Source organism: Scyliorhinus canicula, chromosome 8, assembly GCF_902713615.1.
Source record: "Scyliorhinus canicula chromosome 8, sScyCan1.1, whole genome shotgun sequence".
Taxonomy (NCBI): Eukaryota; Metazoa; Chordata; class Chondrichthyes; order Carcharhiniformes; family Scyliorhinidae; genus Scyliorhinus; species Scyliorhinus canicula.
In genome coordinates this window covers 154,595,220-154,615,900 of record NC_052153.1, presented here as the reverse complement: position 1 = coordinate 154,615,900, position 20,681 = coordinate 154,595,220, and the positions used below count along the sequence as shown (strand labels likewise).

The window sequence follows — 20,681 nt, the reverse complement described above, 5'->3', positions numbered from 1 at the left end:
GAGGTATATAAAACAGTAAAAAGGATTGATAAAGTAAACGTAGACCAAATGTTTCTTCTTGTAGGACAATCTAGAACGAGAAGTCACAGATACAGTTGAGAAGCGGTCGATTTAGAATTGAGATGAGGCGGAACTACTTCTCGCAGAGGTTGGTGAATTTGTGGAACTCGCTGCAGTAGTGCACTACTGCATAGTGCAGTAGAATCTGAGTCATTAAATGGTTTCAAGAAGGAGATGGATATATTTCTGATTTTTAAAAAAACATGTTAAAGGGATATGGGGAACAGGTGGGGAGGTGCATTTGACACCAGAAAGAGATCAGCTATGATCTGATTGAATGGCAGAACAGGCTGGAAGGGCTGAATTGCCTACTGCTGCTCCTAATTCCTATGTTCCTATTCAGCCATTCAGTGACAGGTTTTCCAAATGCAGTGTGTCCTTTTCTTGCAAGAAGGTTTGTTTCTTCATGTAGCATCCGAGGGTATCCGAAGGTGGCTAATCGTGGCATAAGCAGTATTTCCATGAAGCCACTATCCCAATGGAGCAAGTAGAAGAGGCAGCTCTCTGAATTGAAGTAATTGTCCCTCTCCGTACTCGCACGCAATCCTGTTCATCCATCACCTATGTTGGTAGTCAGATAAACAATGCCTTGATTTTTGAAAATTCTCATACTTATTTTTCAAATTCCTTCATAATCTTGCAGCTCCCTATCTTTAATTTCCACCAGCTCCGCAACCCTGCAAGATATCTGTGCTCAACAAATTCTGGCCTCTTGGAACATCCTTATTTTAATTGCCCCATAATTTATAAACATGTCATCATTGCTTGGGTTCTAAGCTCTGCCATTTCCTCCCCATGCCTCTCTATCTCCCTCCCCGCCTTAAAGATTACATCTTTTTGCAAGCTTTTGCTGTCTGTCCTGATTTGGTCTTTGTAGCTTAAGAGTCTAAGTACAGTACTCATGTGAAATCCTTTGAAATGTTTGGCATTGGATCCATCAGATATGTATTTGTCCCTTCGGCTCTTTGGGTCAATTTTGAGTAGTAGTCTGGAGTAGCCATGAAAGGACAATAGAGGGCAAGTGAGTGGCACAGTGGTAAGCACTGCTGCCCCACTGGGACAAGGGTTTGATTCTGGTCTTCGGTGACTGTAGAGTTTGCAATTTCTCCCAATGTTTGCCTGGGTTTCCTCCCTTAGAGAGAGCGGGCCAAATGCCGTCCTGTGCTGGAACAATTCTGTGTTCCTGTGAAGTAAACCTGTTCACTGAGCTTCTAACCACGTAACAAATTGGGTGCAAGCTGCTGTGGAAATTAGTGCGATGGCTAAGCTTGCATAATAGTCAGCCATACGTTTTTAGACACGGTATCTGCCCAGGACATAGTCTTGCTCCATTGTGCTCTGCAGGACTAAGAGTAACAGTTGTACTTTGATGATTATACGGAAGTTGGAGTTATCTTTTTCAGGAAATTGCTTATTCTTGGAACAGGTCAAAGCAACCCTGGAAGGCTTTTAAAACACAACCAAAAACTTCCCCGAGAGCTTATTTGGTAAATTTGTTGCCTAACATGGCATTGATTCATTTTTTTTCTTTTTTTAAAAATTTAGATTACCCAATTATTTTTTCCAATTAAGGGGCAATTTAACGTGGCCAATCCACCTACTCTGCACATTTTTGGGTTGTGGGGGCGGAACCCACGCAGACACGGGGAGAATGTACAAACTCCACACGAACAGTGACCCAGAGCCGGGATCGAACCTGGGACCTCAGCGCCGTGAGGCGGTTGTGCTAACCACCAGGCCACCGTGCTGCCTGGCATTGATTTATAAAGAGCTGATAGGTCTATGCTGAGCTAGCTGACCTCCATTGGAGCATCATATTTGGCTTTCTCCCACCTGTGGTCAAGAGGGAGAAAATCACTCTCTTCCTAGTTCTAATGGTTAGAATGTGATTCTCACTGGAAAGCTCATTTTTAGATTGGCTGTTATTCCCTTCACAAGAATAGCTTGTAGTTCCTTGCTGACTATGTACTCAATGGTTGTTGACGGAGTGGTTCAATGCCTTCAGAAGTGAGTGGAAAAAGATTGAGAATGGAAAATGCCTGTAGGTCCTCTTTGAGTATTTCCTCAAGGTACAATCAGTTGATTCCATAGGAGCAAGGGACTTGGGAACAGGAGGAGGCCATTGCTGTTCAATGAGATCATGGCTGATCTCGTCATGCTCTCAATTCTACCTCCCCATCTTCCCTCATAACCCTCAACTCCTTTGTCTATCTAAAATCGATCTCGTTCTACATGGAAAAAAAATCCAATGACATGCTCCACTACCTTCTGGGGAAGAGATCTATGTACAAACCATCATCGGAGAAAAGAATTCTCCTCAACTTCGTCTTAAACTCTACCATTGTTCTGGTCTCCCACACAAGAGAAAACAACCTTTTGGTATTCACCCTATCAAATGTTTCAATAAGATCACTGTTGGTGTAAACTTTCTGCATTGGCAGTGTATGGTGGGATACTTGGCTATATGAATTAATACTTGCTTTCTTGGGAGACCTGTTTATTGACGGGAGGTTCGCAAGCCTTGGTGAACTGGAGAAGGTTGAGCTCCTCCCGGGGAATATGTTCAGGTACCTTCAGGTCAAGGCGTTTGCTAGGCGACAGGTGGAGGGGTTCCCTTTGCCCCCGCGGGGGGGGGTAAGGGATAGGGTGCTTTCGGGGGTGTGGGTCGGGGACGGGAAGGTGTCTGACATCTACCAGGTAATGCAGGAGGTGGGGGAGGCGTCGGTAGAGGAGCTGAAGGCTAAGTGGGAGGTGGAGCTGGGGGAGCAGATTGAGGAGGGGACATAGGCGGACGCCCTGGAGAGGGTGAACTCCTCCTCTTCGTGTGCGAGGCTTAGTCTCATCCAGTTCAAGGTTCTGCACCGGGCCCACATGTCCGGATCTAGGATGAGTAGGTTCTTTGGGGGCGAAGATAGGTGCGTCAGGTGTTCGGGGAGTCCAGCGAACCATGCCCATATGTTCTGGGCATGCCCGGCACTGGAGGAGTTCTGGAAGGGGGTGGCGAGGACGGTGTCGAGGGTGGTGGGATCCAGGGTCAAGCCAGGCTGGGGACTCGCGATATTTGGGGTTGGGGTGGAGCCGGGAGTGCAGGAGGCGAAAGAGGCCGATGTCTTGGCCTTTGCGTCCCTAGTAGCCCGGCGGAGGATCTTGCTGCAGTGGAAAGATGCGAGACCTCCGAGTGTGGAGACCTGGATTAATGACATGGCGGGATTCATTAAGTTGGAGAGGGTCAAGTTCGCCCTGAGGGGGTCGGTACAAGGGTTCTTTAGGAGGTGGCAGCCTTTCCTTGACTTTCTGGCTCAACGATAAGGTACTAGGTCAGCAGCAGCAGCAACCCGGGAAAGGGGGGGGGAAGAAGGGAGAAGAGAAGGGGGGGAAGAAGGGAGAAGAGAAGGGGGGGGGAGAAGAGAAGGGGGGGGGAGAAGAGAAGGGGGGGGGAGAAGAGAGGGGGGGGGAGAAGAGAAGGGGGGGGAGAAGAGAAGGGGGGGGAGAAGAGAAGGGGGGAGAAGAGAAGGGGGGGAGAAGAGAAGGGGGAGAAGAGAAGGGGGGAGGGGGGGAAGAGAAGGGGGGGAAGAGGGGGCGGGGAGGGGTTTAGGGGGATAGTGTTTAAGTTAATTTGCTTATTGTTAATTTATTCTGTTGTTTATTGGGGTTGGGGAGGGTGGGGGGGGGGTTTGTTATATGCGTTGTTACAGGTGCCGGGGGGGTGTTTATTATTATTATTGTTATTATTGTTTTGTTGATATATATTTTTCAAAAAATTCCAATAAAAATTATTTTAAAAAAAAGAATTAATACTTGCTTTTAATTTGCTACATGGTTTTTTCTGCTGAGAGAGTGACTCTAACAGGTGTATCCTCCAAAAACAATGGGTCAGTCATGACCAGTGCTCCACGGACTGCAGGAGCTGTTATTCTAAGCTGCCAAAACAGCTGCGAGAGGTCCCGGTTCAAATCCAGGACTGGCAACTCATGACCTTATGACTGGCGACTCATAACCTTATGACCTATGTAATCACGTGCACAGCATAATGATTGGGCGAGTGTAACATACTGTGTAAAGAATTGATAACTATATATGGAATTAACTGCGATACTAAGAGAATTGATTGGCTGTATGTAAATACGAATGCAAATTAATCCTGCTTTTGAAAGTGTATATTAAGCCAGTTTAAGCCGCAGCTCAGCGAGAAAATGTACCGGCAAGACTGCCGGGTTCAGGACCTTTCTCCCAGTGCTCTGCAACAATACATTTCTTCTTTTGCTCATGTTAAGGTCTACTTGTGAATATTTTCACCCAACAATCACCTCTCATTCTTCTAAACTCCAATGATTAAGACCCAACCTCTTCAACCTTTCTTTACAAGATAAGCCCCTCATACCAGATATGAGTCAAGTGAACTTTCTCTGAACTGCATCTAATGTAACTTTGTTTTGGTTCATTTACGGGATTTAGACGCCGGTGACTAGGCCAGCATTATTGCCCATCCCTAGTTGCCCTTCAGAAGGTGGTGATGAACTGCCTTGAACCGCTGTAGTCTGAGGTTTAGGGACACCCACAGTGCTGTTGGGAGGAGAATTCCAGGATTTTGACCCAGAGACAGTGAAGTAACGGCAATATGTTTTCAAGTCAGGATGGTGAGTGCTTGGAGGGGATTCTTCACATGGTGGTGTTCCCAGTATCTGCTGCTCTTGTCCTTCTAGATGGTGGTGGTCATGGGTTTGGAAGGTGCTGCTGAAGAGCCATTGGTGAGTTACTGCAGTACATCCTGTAGTTGGTACACAAGACAAGTAGAGGGATTGAATGTAGAAGGGGTAGCAATCAAGTGGGCTGTTTTGTTCTGGATGGTGATGAGCTTCTCGAATGTTGCTGGAGCTGCACTCATCCAGGCAAGTGGAGAGTATTCCATTACATTCCTGACTTGTGCCATGTAGATGGTGGACAGGCTTTGGGGAGTCTAGTCCAGTTCAGTTTCTGGTTGATGCTAACCCCCAGAATGTTGTTGATAGTGGGGGGATTCAGTGACGGTAATGCCAGTGAATGTCAAGGGGTGATGGTTGGATCCTCTCTTGTAGGAGATGGTCACTGCCTGGCACTTGTGTGACATCACAGTGCGATAGAATTGCCTTATTTTACATCCAATTCCCCTTGAAATAAATGACAACATCATTCTGCTTGCCTTCCTAATTACTTGCAGTATCTGCAAAATAACCTGCTGTAATTCACGTACCAGAACATCCCAGTTCCCTTTGTACCACTAAGTTCTATAATCACTCCCATTTAAATTATTTACTGCTTTTCCATTCTTCCTGTCAGTGGACAAATTCTCATGTGCATCTGTGCTATTCGCTTCTTACACTTCTGTAGTAGGGAGTTCCACATTCTGAAGATTCTTCAGATAAAGAAGTCTCTTAATTCCCAACTGGATTTCTTGGTGACTGTCTTATTTTGTTGGTCTCTAGTTATACCCACAAGAGAAAACATTCTCTCTGTATCTGCTCCAACAAAACCTTTAATCGCCCAAGAGAAAAACAACATCTATCTCATTCCTGATCGATATACATCTGGACTATAGAATCATCAGATTGGGGGTTCTAAATAAGATTCAGTTGCTGAAGTGAGCTTGAAAGGTAACTGAATAAGCTTAGCAAAGCAGGCAACAGGATCACAGAATGGAAAGCCCACTACAACAGCGCGTACACTTCCTCAGGAAACGAAAGAAATTCGGCATATCCACATTGACTCTTGCCAATTTTTACAGATACACCATCGAACGCATCCTATCCACAGCCTGGTATGGCAACTGCTCGGCCAAGACCATAAAAAACGACAGAGCCGTAAACACAGCCCAGTCCATCACGCAAAACTGTCTCCCATCCATTCTCTCTGTCCACACCGTGCTGCTTTAAGAAAGCGGGCAGCATAATCAAAGATCCTACCCACCCAGGTTATTCTCTTCCAACCTCTTCCATCGGGCAGGAGATACAAAAGTCTGAGAACATGCAGTAACCGGTTCAAAAACAGCTTCTTCCCTGCTGTTATCAGACTCCTGAATGATTCTCTTATGGACTGAACTGATCTCTCCATGCATCTTCTCCAATGAATAGTACACTCTGTATGCTTCACCCGATGTTTGTGCCTTTGTATTTACATTGTGTATTATTGTGTGTGTTCTATGTTTTTCCATATGTGTAATGATCTGTCTGGACTGTATGCAGAACAATACTTTTCACTGTACCTCGGTACATGCAACAATAAATCAAATCAAATACTTCTTAAAAGCAGGTCTCCCAAACATACCAGCCCTTAATTCCTGGAGGGATTCTAGGGGTCGGGTGCATCTGACCATTTCATTGGCATCAGATGACATTAGATGAATAGGAAAGGGAGACTCTGAAAGAGGAGACTCAAATTTTGCATTCACTGGTGCCTGCTCCAGGGTTGTGTAAAACGATTTTCTACAGGCACTTTGAGATATATATGAGCAATGAAACTTCACATATTTCCTTCAATTTGTTTTGGAATAAAATTTTGTTCAATTAGTATTTCAGTGTTTTACGGTGTCACTTGTTAGCCCTTAAAAGCACCACAAATTTCCTGAAATTCTGGAGCACAAGATTCAAATTGGCTTTGTGCTGATAGAAAATACAAAATGGTCACATTCTTGTGGATTGTGTCAGGAGAGTACTGGCTAGTTTGTATCTATCTGAAGAATGCAAACTTAACCAGAATCAGTACTTTTGTATGACATAATGTTTGGAATTCAAGGTTTTTACCAAATGCTTATCAAGGCTCGTGTCGGTTATATACCTGTTCAGGCCGACTGACTACCAAGGGTATAATTTGAAACGGTGGCCATCACAGCTTCTTGTTTTGGTGGAATACTTTTGATTATCTCTGATAATTTGAGTGATTGTGGCCTCAATAGAGAGGCTGAGAATTAAAAAAAACTATCTATACTTAAGAGTTTTTAGAGTCGAATTCTAGTTAAATATACAGAAGAAATGAGCCATTATATGTTATGCAAAGAACTAGGCACAAAATTAAACCATACAATTTTTTCATTACGTATTTGATATGAGACATAAGTGAAAAATGCAGTTTATGCACTGTTGTTAGATGACTTGTTTTAAAATGTGTTTTTTTAAAAATAGGCAGAATCTGGTTATGGGTCAGAATCAAGTCTACGACGTCATGGCTCAATGCTGTCTCTTACATCTGCGGCAAGCGGATATTCTGCCACATCTACATCATCATTTAAGGTAAGGGCTAATGTTGTCTTTATTCACTGTAGATTCCCCTATCCATGCAATATAGGTATGTTGCTTTTCAGTTTGTTTGTGTGGGTTGCAAAGATGAGAGTTTGGAGTATTCTGCTTTTGAGAAGAAGTTAATTTTGGAGGACATATCTTACATTGGTTAACATGGTCAGTTCTGAATTCTTGGCTAAAATCAGAATGAAATTGTTTCTCCTCCAAGATTGATGGGAAATTCCAGTCAACCTACAGTCTCAATTATGACACTGACATTGGTAAACCTGTTGTATTATTGCCTGGCCATGAAATTTATATCTTCATTTGGGTGGGGGTGGAAGGAATACTTTAATTTGTATTTTCAATGAAGGGCCACCTTGGATTGTGTACTCTAGTCTCTGACTTGCTGTTTGACAGGAAATGTCAGTTTTGTCAGTGTCAGAGGAGTGAATCCTAATATAATGCAATAAATTATACTTCAGTCATTGTGACTTGAAACAAATATATCATCCCCATACCCGGTGCTTGGGCACTGTTACCATTTCCTCAGATATTTTGATGGTCAGAATTACTGACCATAACATGTTGCAGATGTCAATACATCTTCACAGGCACAACAAGTTGCAGATAGTGGCAACTTTGTTCATTTAACATATAGAGTGGGCAGTAAACCGTTTAAGTACATTTGAGCTTGAACTGCACAGTTTGTGTTCAGCAGTGGATTTTACCACTCAATACCTTCATTTGTAGTATCCAGTTTTAAACAAAAAAAAGTGGGCTATAATGTTGCTGGTCCACATATCTGTGGGACGTGTGACCTTGCGTAATAAGTGGGGAGAGTGTATCTGAGGTTTGTACAGCGAGAGGTTTGGAAGCTGTGTTTATGGGGGGGCAAAATCTGTCTTGGGTGAAATTGTTTTCAGTGGAAGAAAGAAAATCAGGCTGCATTCTGCATTACTACCTAACATTAATTTCAGTTAGCAAAATGCATTTTCATAAATGCAAATGGGGATGGGGGTTGACTTTTTGAGGGCGGTACGTTGGACTGGAAGAATTGAGAAGCATAACTCGAGCGTTACTGCAAATATTGGTAACATTTCTCGAATAATCGGCCAATTTAAACGTGTAAGTAATTTTGGTTAATTCTTCAAAGTCCCAATGCTTTTCACTCTTGCCATGGAAAATTCACTCTGCAAATTGTTGAGCATTTTTCAATGGGATTTGCTTTGGGCTGAGACTTTGAGTTTCATTAAATCATGGATAAAACTGACATCTGAAATTAAAGCAGTTTGCTAAGGCCCAAACGTGCACCCATCCATTTTGGTTTTATTTTTGTGTACTTTTGGAAAGTCGCTATCAGCACAAATGCATATTCTGTTGAAAGTTCCCAGAGGCACTGGAAACTAAAATCTTGTAAACTGAAAGATGAAAAACTATACAGTCCTTCATTTGTTACCACAGACTTCCATTGGGCCAGTCCAAGACCTCAACCAACAGGTAGGAAAGCTTAAATTTTGCACATAAGCAAAATGCATCATTGGGTGAATACAATTGATTTATAATGCTGTCAGCAAAGGGTGGTTTGAAATTAGTTGTACTCTATATTTGGGTGATAAATAGTTATATGCTTTTATATTTCTGTAATTAATGATTTTGGGCTGCACAAATGTGTACAATTAATGTAATGGTGCTCCTTTTTCATTTTGAAGTTGAAATACAATTTAACAAAATAGTCAGGTATAACAGATGCCCCCTGCAAGTTGTGACTAAAGGTAAGGATTGGGAATAATGCAGTTATATTGTTATGGCTGCATAGCTAAAAGTCTTTATTAAAAGGATATCATGCCATCCATTGTACATGATACTTACCAATTTTACCTATTTAAACTGTTGGAACAACTTTGCACAGCTGTAATTTGCCTGAGCAAAACCTGTCATTTTGCGAAGCAGTGCTGATCGTATTTTTAAAAATATATATTTTTATTCAAATAAAGTTTTCATTATAATAAATACAACAATACATCCACCCACAACCCCATCTTATTCAAAAAATGCACCCTGCAGTCCACCAAAACCCCCCTCACCATCCCATAAATTAAAAAAAAGTAACCCCTAAACCCAATTTAAAAGATGATCCCCCCCCCCCCCCAAAACCCCAACTGCTAACGGTAACAGTCCCTGGAAAAGAAAGCAAAGGCTGCCACCTCAAGTAGAACCCTTCCACCGACCTCATGATATACTTGATCTTTTCTAGGTGCAAAAATTCCGTCAGGTCCCCCAACCATGCCGAGGCCTTAGGAGGCACCAGGAACCTAAGTATCTTCCCCTTGGGAGCGGGAACTTCTCTAACAGCTTAGAGAAGATGAGGCGTGAAGTTTCAGTTGGGGCGCTTGATAGTTACAAGGAAGCGAGGAAGGATCTAAAGAGAGAGCTGAGACGAGCAAGGAGGGGACATGAGAAGTCTTTGGCAGGTAGGATCAAGGAAAACCCAAAAGCTTTCTATAGGTATGTCAGGAATAAAAGAATGACTAGGGTAAGAGTAGGGCCAGTCAAGGACAGTGGTGGGAAGTTGTGTGTGGAGGCTGAGGAGATAAGCGAGATACTAAATGAATACTTTTCGTCAGTATTCACTCAAGAAAAAGATAATATTGTGGAGGAGAATGCTGAGACCCAGGCTATTAGAATAGATGGCATTGAGATGCGTAGGGAAGAAGTGTTGGCAATTCTGGACAAGGTAAAAATAGATAAGTCCCCGGGGCCAGATGGGATTTATCCTAGGATTCTCGGGGAAGCCAGGGAAGAGATTGCGGAGCCTTTGGCTTTGATTTTTAGGTCATCATTGGCTACAGGAATATTGCCAGAGGACTGGAGGATAGCAAATGTGGTCCCTTTGTTCAAGAAGGGGAGTAGAGATAACCCCGGTAACTATAGGCCGGTGAGCCTAACGTCTGTGGTGGGTAAAGTCTTGGAGAGGATTATAAAAGATACCATTTATAATCATCTAGATAGGAATAATATGATTAGGGACAGTCAGCATGGTTTTGTGAAGGGTAGGTCATGCCTCACAAACCTTATCGAGTTCTTTGAGAAGGTGACTGAACAGGTAGACGAGGGTAGAGCAGTTGATGTGGTGTATATGGATTTCAGTAAAGCGTTTGATAAGGTTCCCCACGGTCGTCTATTGCAGAAAATACGGAGGCTGGGGATTGAGGGTGATTTAGAGATGTGGATCAGAAATTGGCTAGTTGAAAGAAGACAGAGAGTGGTAGTTGATGGGAAATGTTCAGAATGGAGTTCAGTTACGAGTGGCGTACCACAAGGATCTGTTCTGGGGCCGTTGCTGTTTGTCATTTTTATAAATGACCTAGAGGAGGGCACAGAAGGATGGGTGAGTAAATTTGCAGACGACACTAAAGTCGGTGGAGTTGTAGACAGTGCGGAAGGATGTTGCAGGTTACAGAGGGACATAGATAAGCTGCAGAGCTGGGCTGAGAGGTGGCAAATGGAGTTTAATGTGGAGAAGTGTGAGGTGATTCACTTTGGAAAGAATAACAGAAATGCGGAATATTTGGCTAATGGTAAAATTCTTGGTAGTGTGGATGAGCAGAGGGATCTCGGTGTCCATGTACATAGATCCCTGAAAGTTGCCACCCAGGTTGATAGGGTTGTGAAGAAGGCCTATGGTGTGTTGGCCTTTATTGGTAGAGGGATTGAGTTCCGGAGCCATGAGGTCATGTTGCAGTTGTACAAAACTCTAGTACGGCCGCATTTGGAGTATTGCGTACAGTTCTGGTCGCCTCATTATAGGAAGGACGTGGAAGCTTTGGAACGGGTGCAGAGGAGATTTACCAGGATGTTGCCTGGCATGGAGGGAAAATCTTATGAGGAAAGGCTGATGGACTTGAGGTTGTTTTCGTTAGAGAGAAGAAGGTTAAGAGGTGACTTAATAGAGGCATACAAAATGATCAGAGGGTTAGATAGGGTGGACAGCGAGAGCCTTCTCCCACGGATGGAGGTGGCTAGCACGAGGGGACATAGCCTTAAATTGAGGGGTAATAGATATAGGACAGAGGTCAGAGGTGGGTTTTTTACGCAAAGAGTGGTGAGGCCGTGGAATGCCCTACCTGCAACAGTAGTGAACTCGCCAACATTGAGGGCATTTAAAAATTTATTGGATAAGCATATGGATGATAAGGGCATAGTGTAGGTTAGATGGCCTTTAGATTTTTTCCATGTCGGTGCAACATCGAGGGCCGAAGGGCCTGTACTGCGCTGTATCGTTCTATGTTCTATGTTCTATGTTGTCCAGACCGGCGCACCTACCCCCCCAGAAACATGTCTCCAAATCTCTCCAACCCCTCCCTCTCCCATGCCCTAAATGATGAATCTAAACCAGACGGCACAAATCCAGCTTTGACAAAGGGTCATCTGGACTCGAAACGTTAACTCTTTTCTCTCCCTATAGATTCTGCCAGGCCTACTGAGATGTTCCAGCATTTTCTTTTTGGCGGCACAATCTATGGCTTTTGAAAATAGGAGCCAACAGCTTCATGGAGATCAGTTTAAAATGCTGCCCAAATAAATTTTCAAAGTGACCATCACCACTGAACTCAAAGAGAATCTAGCAGGGGATAAAGGAAGTGGCGCTGTAACCAGGGCCCTCAGACTCGACCCTATACTTGAAACCTCCTCCATCCTCCCCCACACAGAGTCCGGATCCTTGAACCACCTCCGCATTGTATCAGTATTTGCATATAATAGCATAACCGATTGGATGATGCCAACCCTGCCGACTGCCTGTCCCTTGGCAAAAACATCCTACGAACCCGAGGAGTCTTATCCGTCAAAACAAAAGTAGAAATCAGTTTGTTAACCCTACAAAAGAAAGCCTTTGGAAGGAGACACTGGAGACACTGGAACAAAAACAAAAACCATAGGAAAATATTCATCTTCACCATCTGTCCCCTTCCCACCAGGGTCTGCGGGAGGGCAGCCCATTGTTTCAAATGGGCCTTCACCCCATCCACCAGATCAGAAAAGTTTAAGTTTATGATGGGCCACCTGGATACCCAGATACCGGAAACTAGCCTTGGTCGGGCGGAACAGCAAACTACCCAGATCCGTTCCCCTCCCTGAAGGTTCACCGGGGAAAAAAATCACTCTTACCCAGATTCAGCTTTACCCTGAAAAGGAGCCAAACTTCCAGAGCAGCTCCACATCTCCCCCACATTGGAGAGAGGGCCCGTAATGAATAGTAATAGATTATCCGCATATAAGGACACTCTATGCTCCCTTCCCCATGTTCGATCCCCTTCCATCCAGAAGACAACCTCAGTTCAATGGCCAGAGGTTCAATTGCCAAGGCAAACAGCAGTGGAGACAATGTGCACACCTGTCTTGAACCCCTGTTCCATTGGAAATAACCCAATCTCTCAGAGCCTTAGTACGTACACTCGCGGTGGGGGCCCTGTACAAAAGCTTAATACAGGAAATAAATTTTGGCCTGAAGCCAACCCGTCCCAGGATCTCAGAGGTACGCCCACTCAACCCAACAGACGCCTTTTCCGCGTACATCGAAATAATCACCTCCGGCTTGGTCTCTAAGGAGGGCGACAACACAACGTTTCACAATCTCCTAATATTGGTCGACAACTGCCTGCCCTTAACAAATTAAGTCTGCTGCTCTGAAATCATCCCCGGTAAGCAGGTTTCCAACCTCATTGCGAACACCTTAGCCAACAGCTTTGCATCAGGGTTTAACAACAAGATGGGCCAATTTGACCCATATTCCATGGGATCCTTGTCCTCCTTTATGATCAAAGAAATCAATGCCTGCGTCAGCATGGCCAGCAACACGGAATCATTAAACATTTCCAGCAGAAGTGGGACCCACTGACCCACAAATTGTGTAATAAAATTCAATGGGGAACCCATCTAGTCCTGGTGTTTTGCCCATCTGCAAGGGATTGGATTACGAGGAGAGGTTGAGTAGACGGGGACTGTACTCGTTGGAATTTAGAAAGATACGGGGGGTTGTTTCCACTGGCGGGTGAAAGCAGAACTAGGGGGCATAGCCTCAAAATAAGGGGAAGTAGATTTAGGACTGAGTTTAGGAGGAACATCTTCACCCAAAGGGTTGTGAATCTATGGAATTTCTTGCCCAGTGAAGCAGTTGAGTCTCCTTCATTAAATGTTTTTAAGGTAAAGATAGATAGTTTTTTGAAGAATAAAGGGATTAAGGGGTATGGTGTTCGGGCTGGAAAGTGGAGCTGAGTCCACAAAAGATCAGCCATGATCTCATTGAATGGTGGAGCAGGCTCGAGGGGCCAGATGGCCTACTCCTGCTCCTAGTTCTTATGTTCTTAAATACAACTCACGATCTCCTCCAACCTAATTGGTGTCTCCAACTTATGTCTTCTCTCCTGCTCCCGGACAGGCGCCGGAATGTGGCGACTAGGGGCTTTTCACAGTAACTTCATTGAAGCCTACTCGTGACAATAAAGCAATTTTCATTTCATTTTTCACCTCCAGGAGGTTCAAGACATCCAAAAAATATCCCATTGATAAGGTTTCCACTGGAGGCTCTGGCTCATACAACCCACAGTAGAAGGTCTCAAACACCTCATTAACCTTCTTTCAGAAACTATCCCGTCACCTGAGTCACTGACCTGTACCACCTCCCAGGAAGCTGCCTGACACCTCAGCTGGTGAGCCTACAGGCAACTGGCCTCCCCATATCCTAGAAAGTCCCCCCTCCAGTGACGCAGCTGGGTCACTGCCTTAACTGTTGTCAACAACTCAAATTCCATTTGTGATTTCTTTCTGTCCACCAGTAACTCTGGCGTTGGGCAATTGACTACTGGCGGTCCACCTCTGCCTCTCCACCTTCCAAGATTTAGCCCTATTCGCCCCCCCCAACCACCCCCTTCAGGGTCTCCCAGAGCATGGGCAGTGAGACTGCCCCATTCCTGTTGAACTCGACATACTCTCAAATGGCAGAGCATAACCGCTTACAAAAGCTCTTATCTGCGAGCAATGCCGTGTGCAGTCTCCACGGGGATCTCTTGAGTGGCTCAGCTCCAACGCCAGGCCTACAAAGTGCGTGTATGATCCAATATTATGATCACCGAGCAACCCTCACCCCAGGAAGAAGAGATTTCCCAACACAAAAGTCTATTTGGGAGTAGACCCGATGGACATGAGTAAAGAAAGAAAACTTCCTTATCCCTCAGTCAAGCTCCACGGGTGTGCCTCTTCTCTCTCCCCCCCCCCCCCCCCCCCCCCCCCCCCCCCCCCCCCCATCTGTTCCATGCCACCCTGACGTGAATCAAGATCTGGGATCGACGCCAGCACGATGTTAACGAATGCCGTGTCATCCCAGTTTTGATGCATGCACATTGGCCAGCACGGCTAACGACCCACTGACTATTGTACCTCCCACCTGAGTTGGCCAATATATTGCTTGCCGAAAAACCCACCCTCTTATTAATCAACACTGCGCCCTACAATCAGAACCCGAGTGGTATACCTGTGCCACGCATCCCTTCCGCAATCTCGTTTCATCCAAATTCTTAAATGGGTCTCCTGTTTTTTAAAAAAAAAACACATCCGCCTGCAAACTTCTCAAGTTTGCGAACAACCTGGACAGTTCTACTGGAATATTTAACTCCCTCATATTCCAGGTTTTCAACTGGACTTGGGGCCTCCGGCACCTCCTCCTCCCACCCCCCAAACCCAGGATAATCTCTATCTATCCTGAGGCAATCCAGCAGTGTCTCAACTTGTGCCAGCTCCAGGCCCACCCAAGATGGCCACCACATCCCCAAAAACAAAGGAATCATCACCGTCGGCAGTCTTCCCCTCCTCCCTCTCTCACTCTCAACCCCACCCCATCCTGAAAACAACAAACAGAACATCCACCAACATGCCCAGGCACAACCCCAAGCTTCTAACAGGTATACTGTCTGGTACTGTTGTGGGGGAGGGCCTATCGGCCGGGGGGGGGGGGGGGGGGGGGGGGGGGGGGGGGGCACAACAGCCAGAACAATAGCTCCACAACTGGCTCTGTTGCTCTGCAAGGGAGGACAAAAGTTATTGGGGACTCCATACTAAGGGGAACAGATGGGCGCTTCTGTGGACATGAAAGAGACTCCAGGATGGTATGTTGCCTCCCTGGTGCCAGGGTTAAGGACGTCAATGAACGAACACAGGACATCCTGAAGGGGGACGGTGAACAGCCAGAGGTCGTAGTACACATAGGTACTGACGACATAGGCAGGAAGAGCGATGAGGTCCTGCAGAAGGAGTTCAGAGAGTTAGGCAGTGAGCTAAAAACCAGGACCCTCTAGGGTTGTAATCTCAGGATTACTCTCTGCTACGTGCTAGTGAGGCTAGAATTAGGAGGCTAGTGCAGCTAAATACATGGCTAAACTGGTGGTGTAGGAAGGAGGGTTTCAGATTTTTGGACCATTGGGATCTCTTCCGGGGCAGGTGGGAATTGTACAAGAAGGACAGGTCAACATTGGACATTTGGGAGTCTTCCAAGAGACAGTTGATTAGGATTCAGGCAAATCACGTTCCTGAGAGAACGATTGATAAGTACGGGAAGTTTAGGGAGCCTTGGATGGCGAGGGAAATTGTGAACCTCGTCAAAAAGAAAAAGGAGGCTTTTGTACGGTCTAGAAGGGAGGGAACATTCAAAACCCTTGAGGGGTATAAAGAAAGTAGGAAGGTACCGAAGTGGGAAATTAGGATGGGTCATGAAAAGTTCTTGGCAAGTAAGATTAAGGTAAATTCATATTTAAAAAGCAAAAGGGTGGCCAGGAAAGGATTGGACCACTTAAGGACAGTGGGGGGAATCTATGTGTTGAGCCAGAGGAAATGGGCGAGGTACTAAATGAATACTTTGCATCAGTGTTCACTAAAGAAAGGGGCTTTGAGGAAGCTAATTCTTGGGTAGGGTGTGTGGATAGTCTGGGTCTTGTTGACATCATAAAGGAGGAGGTATTGGTTGTTTTAAAAGGCATTTAAGGTCGATGAGGCTCCTGGGCCTGATCGGATTTACCCCAGAATTCTGAGGGGAAACAAGGGAGCAAATTGACTATTCTCCAGTCCTCTGGGACCTCACCTATAGCCAATCCTCATTGGCTAGTTATGTTCTATAAGGGCATTCAAATGGTCATTGGATAGACATATGGATGATAAGGGAATGGTGTAGATGGGCTTTAGTGGTTTCACAGGTCGGCACAGCGTCGAGGGCCGAAGGGCCTGTACTGTTCTATGTTCTATAGGTGAGGTCCCAGAGGACTGGAGAATAGCTAATGTGGGACAGCTGTTGAAGAAAGGTAGCAGGGATAATCCTGGAAACTATAGGCCGGTGAATCTCACGTCGGTAGTAGCTAAATTATTGGAGAAAATTCTCAGGGACAGGATGTATACCCATTTGGAAACAAATTGACTCATTTGAGGAGTTTTTTGAGGAAGTGACAAAAATTATTCATATGGGGAGGGTGGTGGATGTTGTTTACATGGACTTCAGTAAAGCCTTTGACAAGGTGCCTCATGGCAGACTGGTACAAAAAGTGAAGTGACACGGGATCATCGGTGAGATGGCAAGATGGATACAGAACTGGCTTGGTCACAAAAGACAGAGGGTACCAGTAGAAGGCTGTTTTTCTGACTGGAAGGTTGTGACAAGTGGTGTTCCACAAGGATCGGGCTGGGGCCTCTGTTGTTTGTAGTATACATAAATGATTTGGAGGAAAATATTGCTGGTTTGATTAGTAAGTTTGTGGATGGCACCAAGGTTGGTGGAGTGGCTGATAGTGTTGAGGATTCTCAGAGGATACAGCAGGACATAGAAAGGTTGGAGACTTGGGCAGAGAAATAGCAAATGGAGTGGAATCCGGACAAATGTGAAGTAATGCATTTTGGTACGTCTAACATAGAGAGGAAATATGCAGTAAATGGCAAAACTCTTGGGAATATTGTTAGTCAGAGAGATCTGGGCATACAGGTCCACAGATCTTTGAAATAACAACACAAGTGGAAAAGGAAGTCGAGAAAGCATATGGAATGCTTGTCTTCATTGGACGGGCATAGAGTATAAAAATTGGCAAGTGATTCTACAGTTGTATAGAACCTTGGTACCGCCGCACTTTGTTTATTGCGCACCATTCTAGTCGCCACATTCCCAGAAGGATGTGGAGGCTTTGGAGAAGATGCAGAGGAGGTTTACCAGGATGTTGCCTGGTCTGGCGAGTGTTAGCTATGCGGAGAGGCTGAATAGACTCGGACTGTTTTTATTAGAAAGATGGTTGAGGGGCGACCTGATCAAGATCTACAAGACTATGAAAGGCATGAATAGAGTGGATGGGCAGGCACTCTTTCCCAGGGTGGAGGGGTCAGTCACCAGGGGGCATAGGTTTAAGATCTGTGGGGTAAAGTTTAGAGAAGATGTGCGAGGCAGGATTTTTACAAAGAGGTTGGTGAGTGCCTGGAACGCGCTGCCAGGGGATGTTGTGGAAGCAGATACATTAACGGTGTTCAAAAGGCGTCTCAACAAATACATGGATAGGATGGCTACAGAGGGATACGACACTAGGAACTGCTGTGGGTTTTGGCCAAGGGTGGTATCATGACCGGTACAGGCTTGGAGGGCCAAAGGACCTGTTCCTGTGCTGCATTGATCTTTGTTCTAGAAGCACCCAGTGCACGCTCTCTCTCTCTCCTTCCACCCCCGCCCCACACAGCAATTCCTCGCCACTCAGCTGATGCCCGAAGGGCCATCACCAATTCAAATATCAACGGTGACAGCGGGCACCTCTACTTCATTCCCCTATGTAACCCAGAATACCCCGAACTCATCTCATTCGTCCGCGCACACGCCACAGGGGATGCCTACAAAAGTCAAATCCACGCCACAAACTTCGTCCCAAACCCAAACCTACCCAGAGTTTCAAACGGATACCTCCACTATACCCGATCAAAAACCTTCTCCCCGTCCATGGATACAATAACCTCCGGTGCCTACTCCCGACAGTCATAATTACATTCAGCAACCTCCTCATGTTACTAGAGAGCTGCCTACCTTTCACAAAGCAAGTTTGATCCTCAGACGACCTCTGCACACACCTTTCCAACCTACGTGCCAACACCTTCGCTAGTACTTTCATGTTCAACAAAGAAATAGGCCTGTAGGACCTACGTGCCAGTGGGTCCTTCTGCTTTTTCGAGATCAAAACCTGCGATAACGTTGCTGGCAACTCGCCCTTTTTTTAAATCCACATACGGGATATGGGCTTCGCTGGTTGGGCCAGCATTTATTGCCCATCCCTAATTGCCCTTGAGAAGGTGGGGTGAGTTGCCTTCCTGAACCGGTGCAGTGCTTGAGGTGTTGGTACACACACTGTATTGCCGGGTGGGAATTCCAGGATGTTGTCCCAGCGACAGCGAAGGAACAATGATATATATCTAAATCAGTGTGGTGAACGATTTGGACGGAAACCACCAGGTTGTGGGGCACCCAGGTATCTGCTGCTGTTGTCCTTTTAGATGGTAGTCGTTGTGGGTTTAAAAGGTGCTGCCGAAGGAACCTTGGTGAGTTACTGCAATGCATCTTGTCGACGGTGCACACGGCTGCCAGTTCATCGGTGGTGGAGGGTTTGAATGTTTGTGGAAGGGGGAGCAATCAAGCGGGCTGCTTTGTCCTGAACCATGTTGAGCTTTTGCAGTGTTGTTGGAGCTGTACTCACCCAGGCAAGTGGAGCGTATTCCTATACACTCCTGACTTGTGCTTTGTAGATGGTGGGCAGGCTTTGTGGGGGTTAGAAGGTGTGTTACTCATCGTAGGATATCCGGTGCGATTCTTCCAAAATATTCTCAGTTAATTTGTGGCGGGTTTTTCAGGAACTTTCCTGCCGACAAGTTCCCCACTGCCCACACTTGGAATTTGAATTTTTTTCTATCACTGGGGAGCGGTACTCCGAGATTAGGCCGCCATTTTGAAATGTTGCCCCGATCTCTGAGCCGGCTCGTGGAACCTCCCCAGCCATGGATAATGTCACCCCCCACACACATAGACACTACCATACTCCCCCAAATGAGCCATGATGTGGAGATGCTGCCGTTGGACTGGGGTGGGCACAGTACGAAGTCTGACAACACCAGGTTTGTTTTGAATCACTGGATTTCGGAGCACAGCTCCTTCCTCCGGTCTTATTCACCTGAGGATGGAGGTGCGCTCCAAAAGCTAGTGGTTCAAAACAAACCTGTTGGACTTTTACCTGGTGTTGTCAGACTTTATACCCCCCCCCCCCCAAAATGAGGACACCCTGCTATGGGGTCCCCCCCCCCCCCCCCCAGTCCGCTTACAGCACCCTCTCCCTTCCAGGAACCCCACCCATCACCCCTCCAACTCCCAGAGATCCCCACTTACCTGCCCTGCACTCCCTCCACCCTCATTTTATGGGCATGGCCTCCTTGCCCCCTGGCCCTTGGCAGTACCACCCTGGCATTCGAGCACCCATCCAAGATGGCCCCCATCGCACCCATGACCCCGCTCATCCACTATACCTGCACGCCACATTTTAAACCCCCCCCCCCCCCCCCCCAGTCCGCTTACAGCACCCTCTCCCTTCCAGGAACCCCACCCATCACCCCTCCAACTCCCAGAGATCCCCACTTACCTGCCCTGCACTCCCTCCACCCTCATTTTATGGGCATGGCCTCCTTGCCCCCTGGCCCTTGGCAGTACCACCCTGGCATTCGAGCACCCATCCAAGATGGCCCCCATCGCACCCATGACCCCGCTCATCCACTATACCTGCACGCCACATTTTAAACCCCGCCCCCGCCCCCGCAAACTGCCCAACCATCATGGCCTCCTCCCGTTCACCAGCATCGTTTGCTAGTGTGGTGACTCCTGCCTGAAGACTCCCTTCCACATTCCCTCACCCCTCTCCCGTTCCAAAATAACATTCCTGGCCGCCATAAGTTACCCAGAGTTTGGCCGAGTACAACACCCCAGACCGAATCTGTTGTCTGTACAGACCCACTTTGGCCTTGTTCAATCCTGCTTGACTTTTAGCCAGTTCCGGATTCGACTGCCCTCCCATTCACAGACTCGTTTCACCCTGGTCCACCTGATGATCTTCTCCTTGTCCAAAAACTTGTGCATGCGCACAATCACTGTCGCGGTGGCTCCCCTGCTCTCGGCTTCTGCCTCATGGGTCCAGCCCACCTCCTTGTCCAACACCTCTGCTCCACCAACCTGGCCAACATCCTTGAAATATAATTTGTGATGTTCGTTCCCTCCACTCCTTAATTTTTATTAAGATTTTCAAAAACATACCAAAAACAACAACAAAA

The 20,681-nt window shown here is 46.2% G+C and overlaps 1 protein-coding gene across 8 annotated transcripts in view; it reads left to right on the top strand.

Moving 5' to 3' along the window:
- Positions 1-20,681, top strand: part of LOC119970604 (ceramide transfer protein) — a 179,923-nt gene that overhangs the window by 91,421 nt on the left and 67,821 nt on the right. For 4 of the 8 annotated variants that reach the window (XM_038805495.1, XM_038805492.1, XM_038805493.1 and 1 more), the window contains 2 exons: positions 7,215-7,322; positions 8,775-8,810. In XM_038805495.1, coding sequence (XP_038661423.1) covers positions 7,215-7,322; positions 8,775-8,810 — 144 coding nt within the window. The remainder of the gene's footprint in view (positions 1-7,214; positions 7,323-8,774; positions 8,811-20,681) is intronic. The other 4 variants (XM_038805494.1, XM_038805497.1, XM_038805500.1 and 1 more) reach the window with 1 other exon arrangement.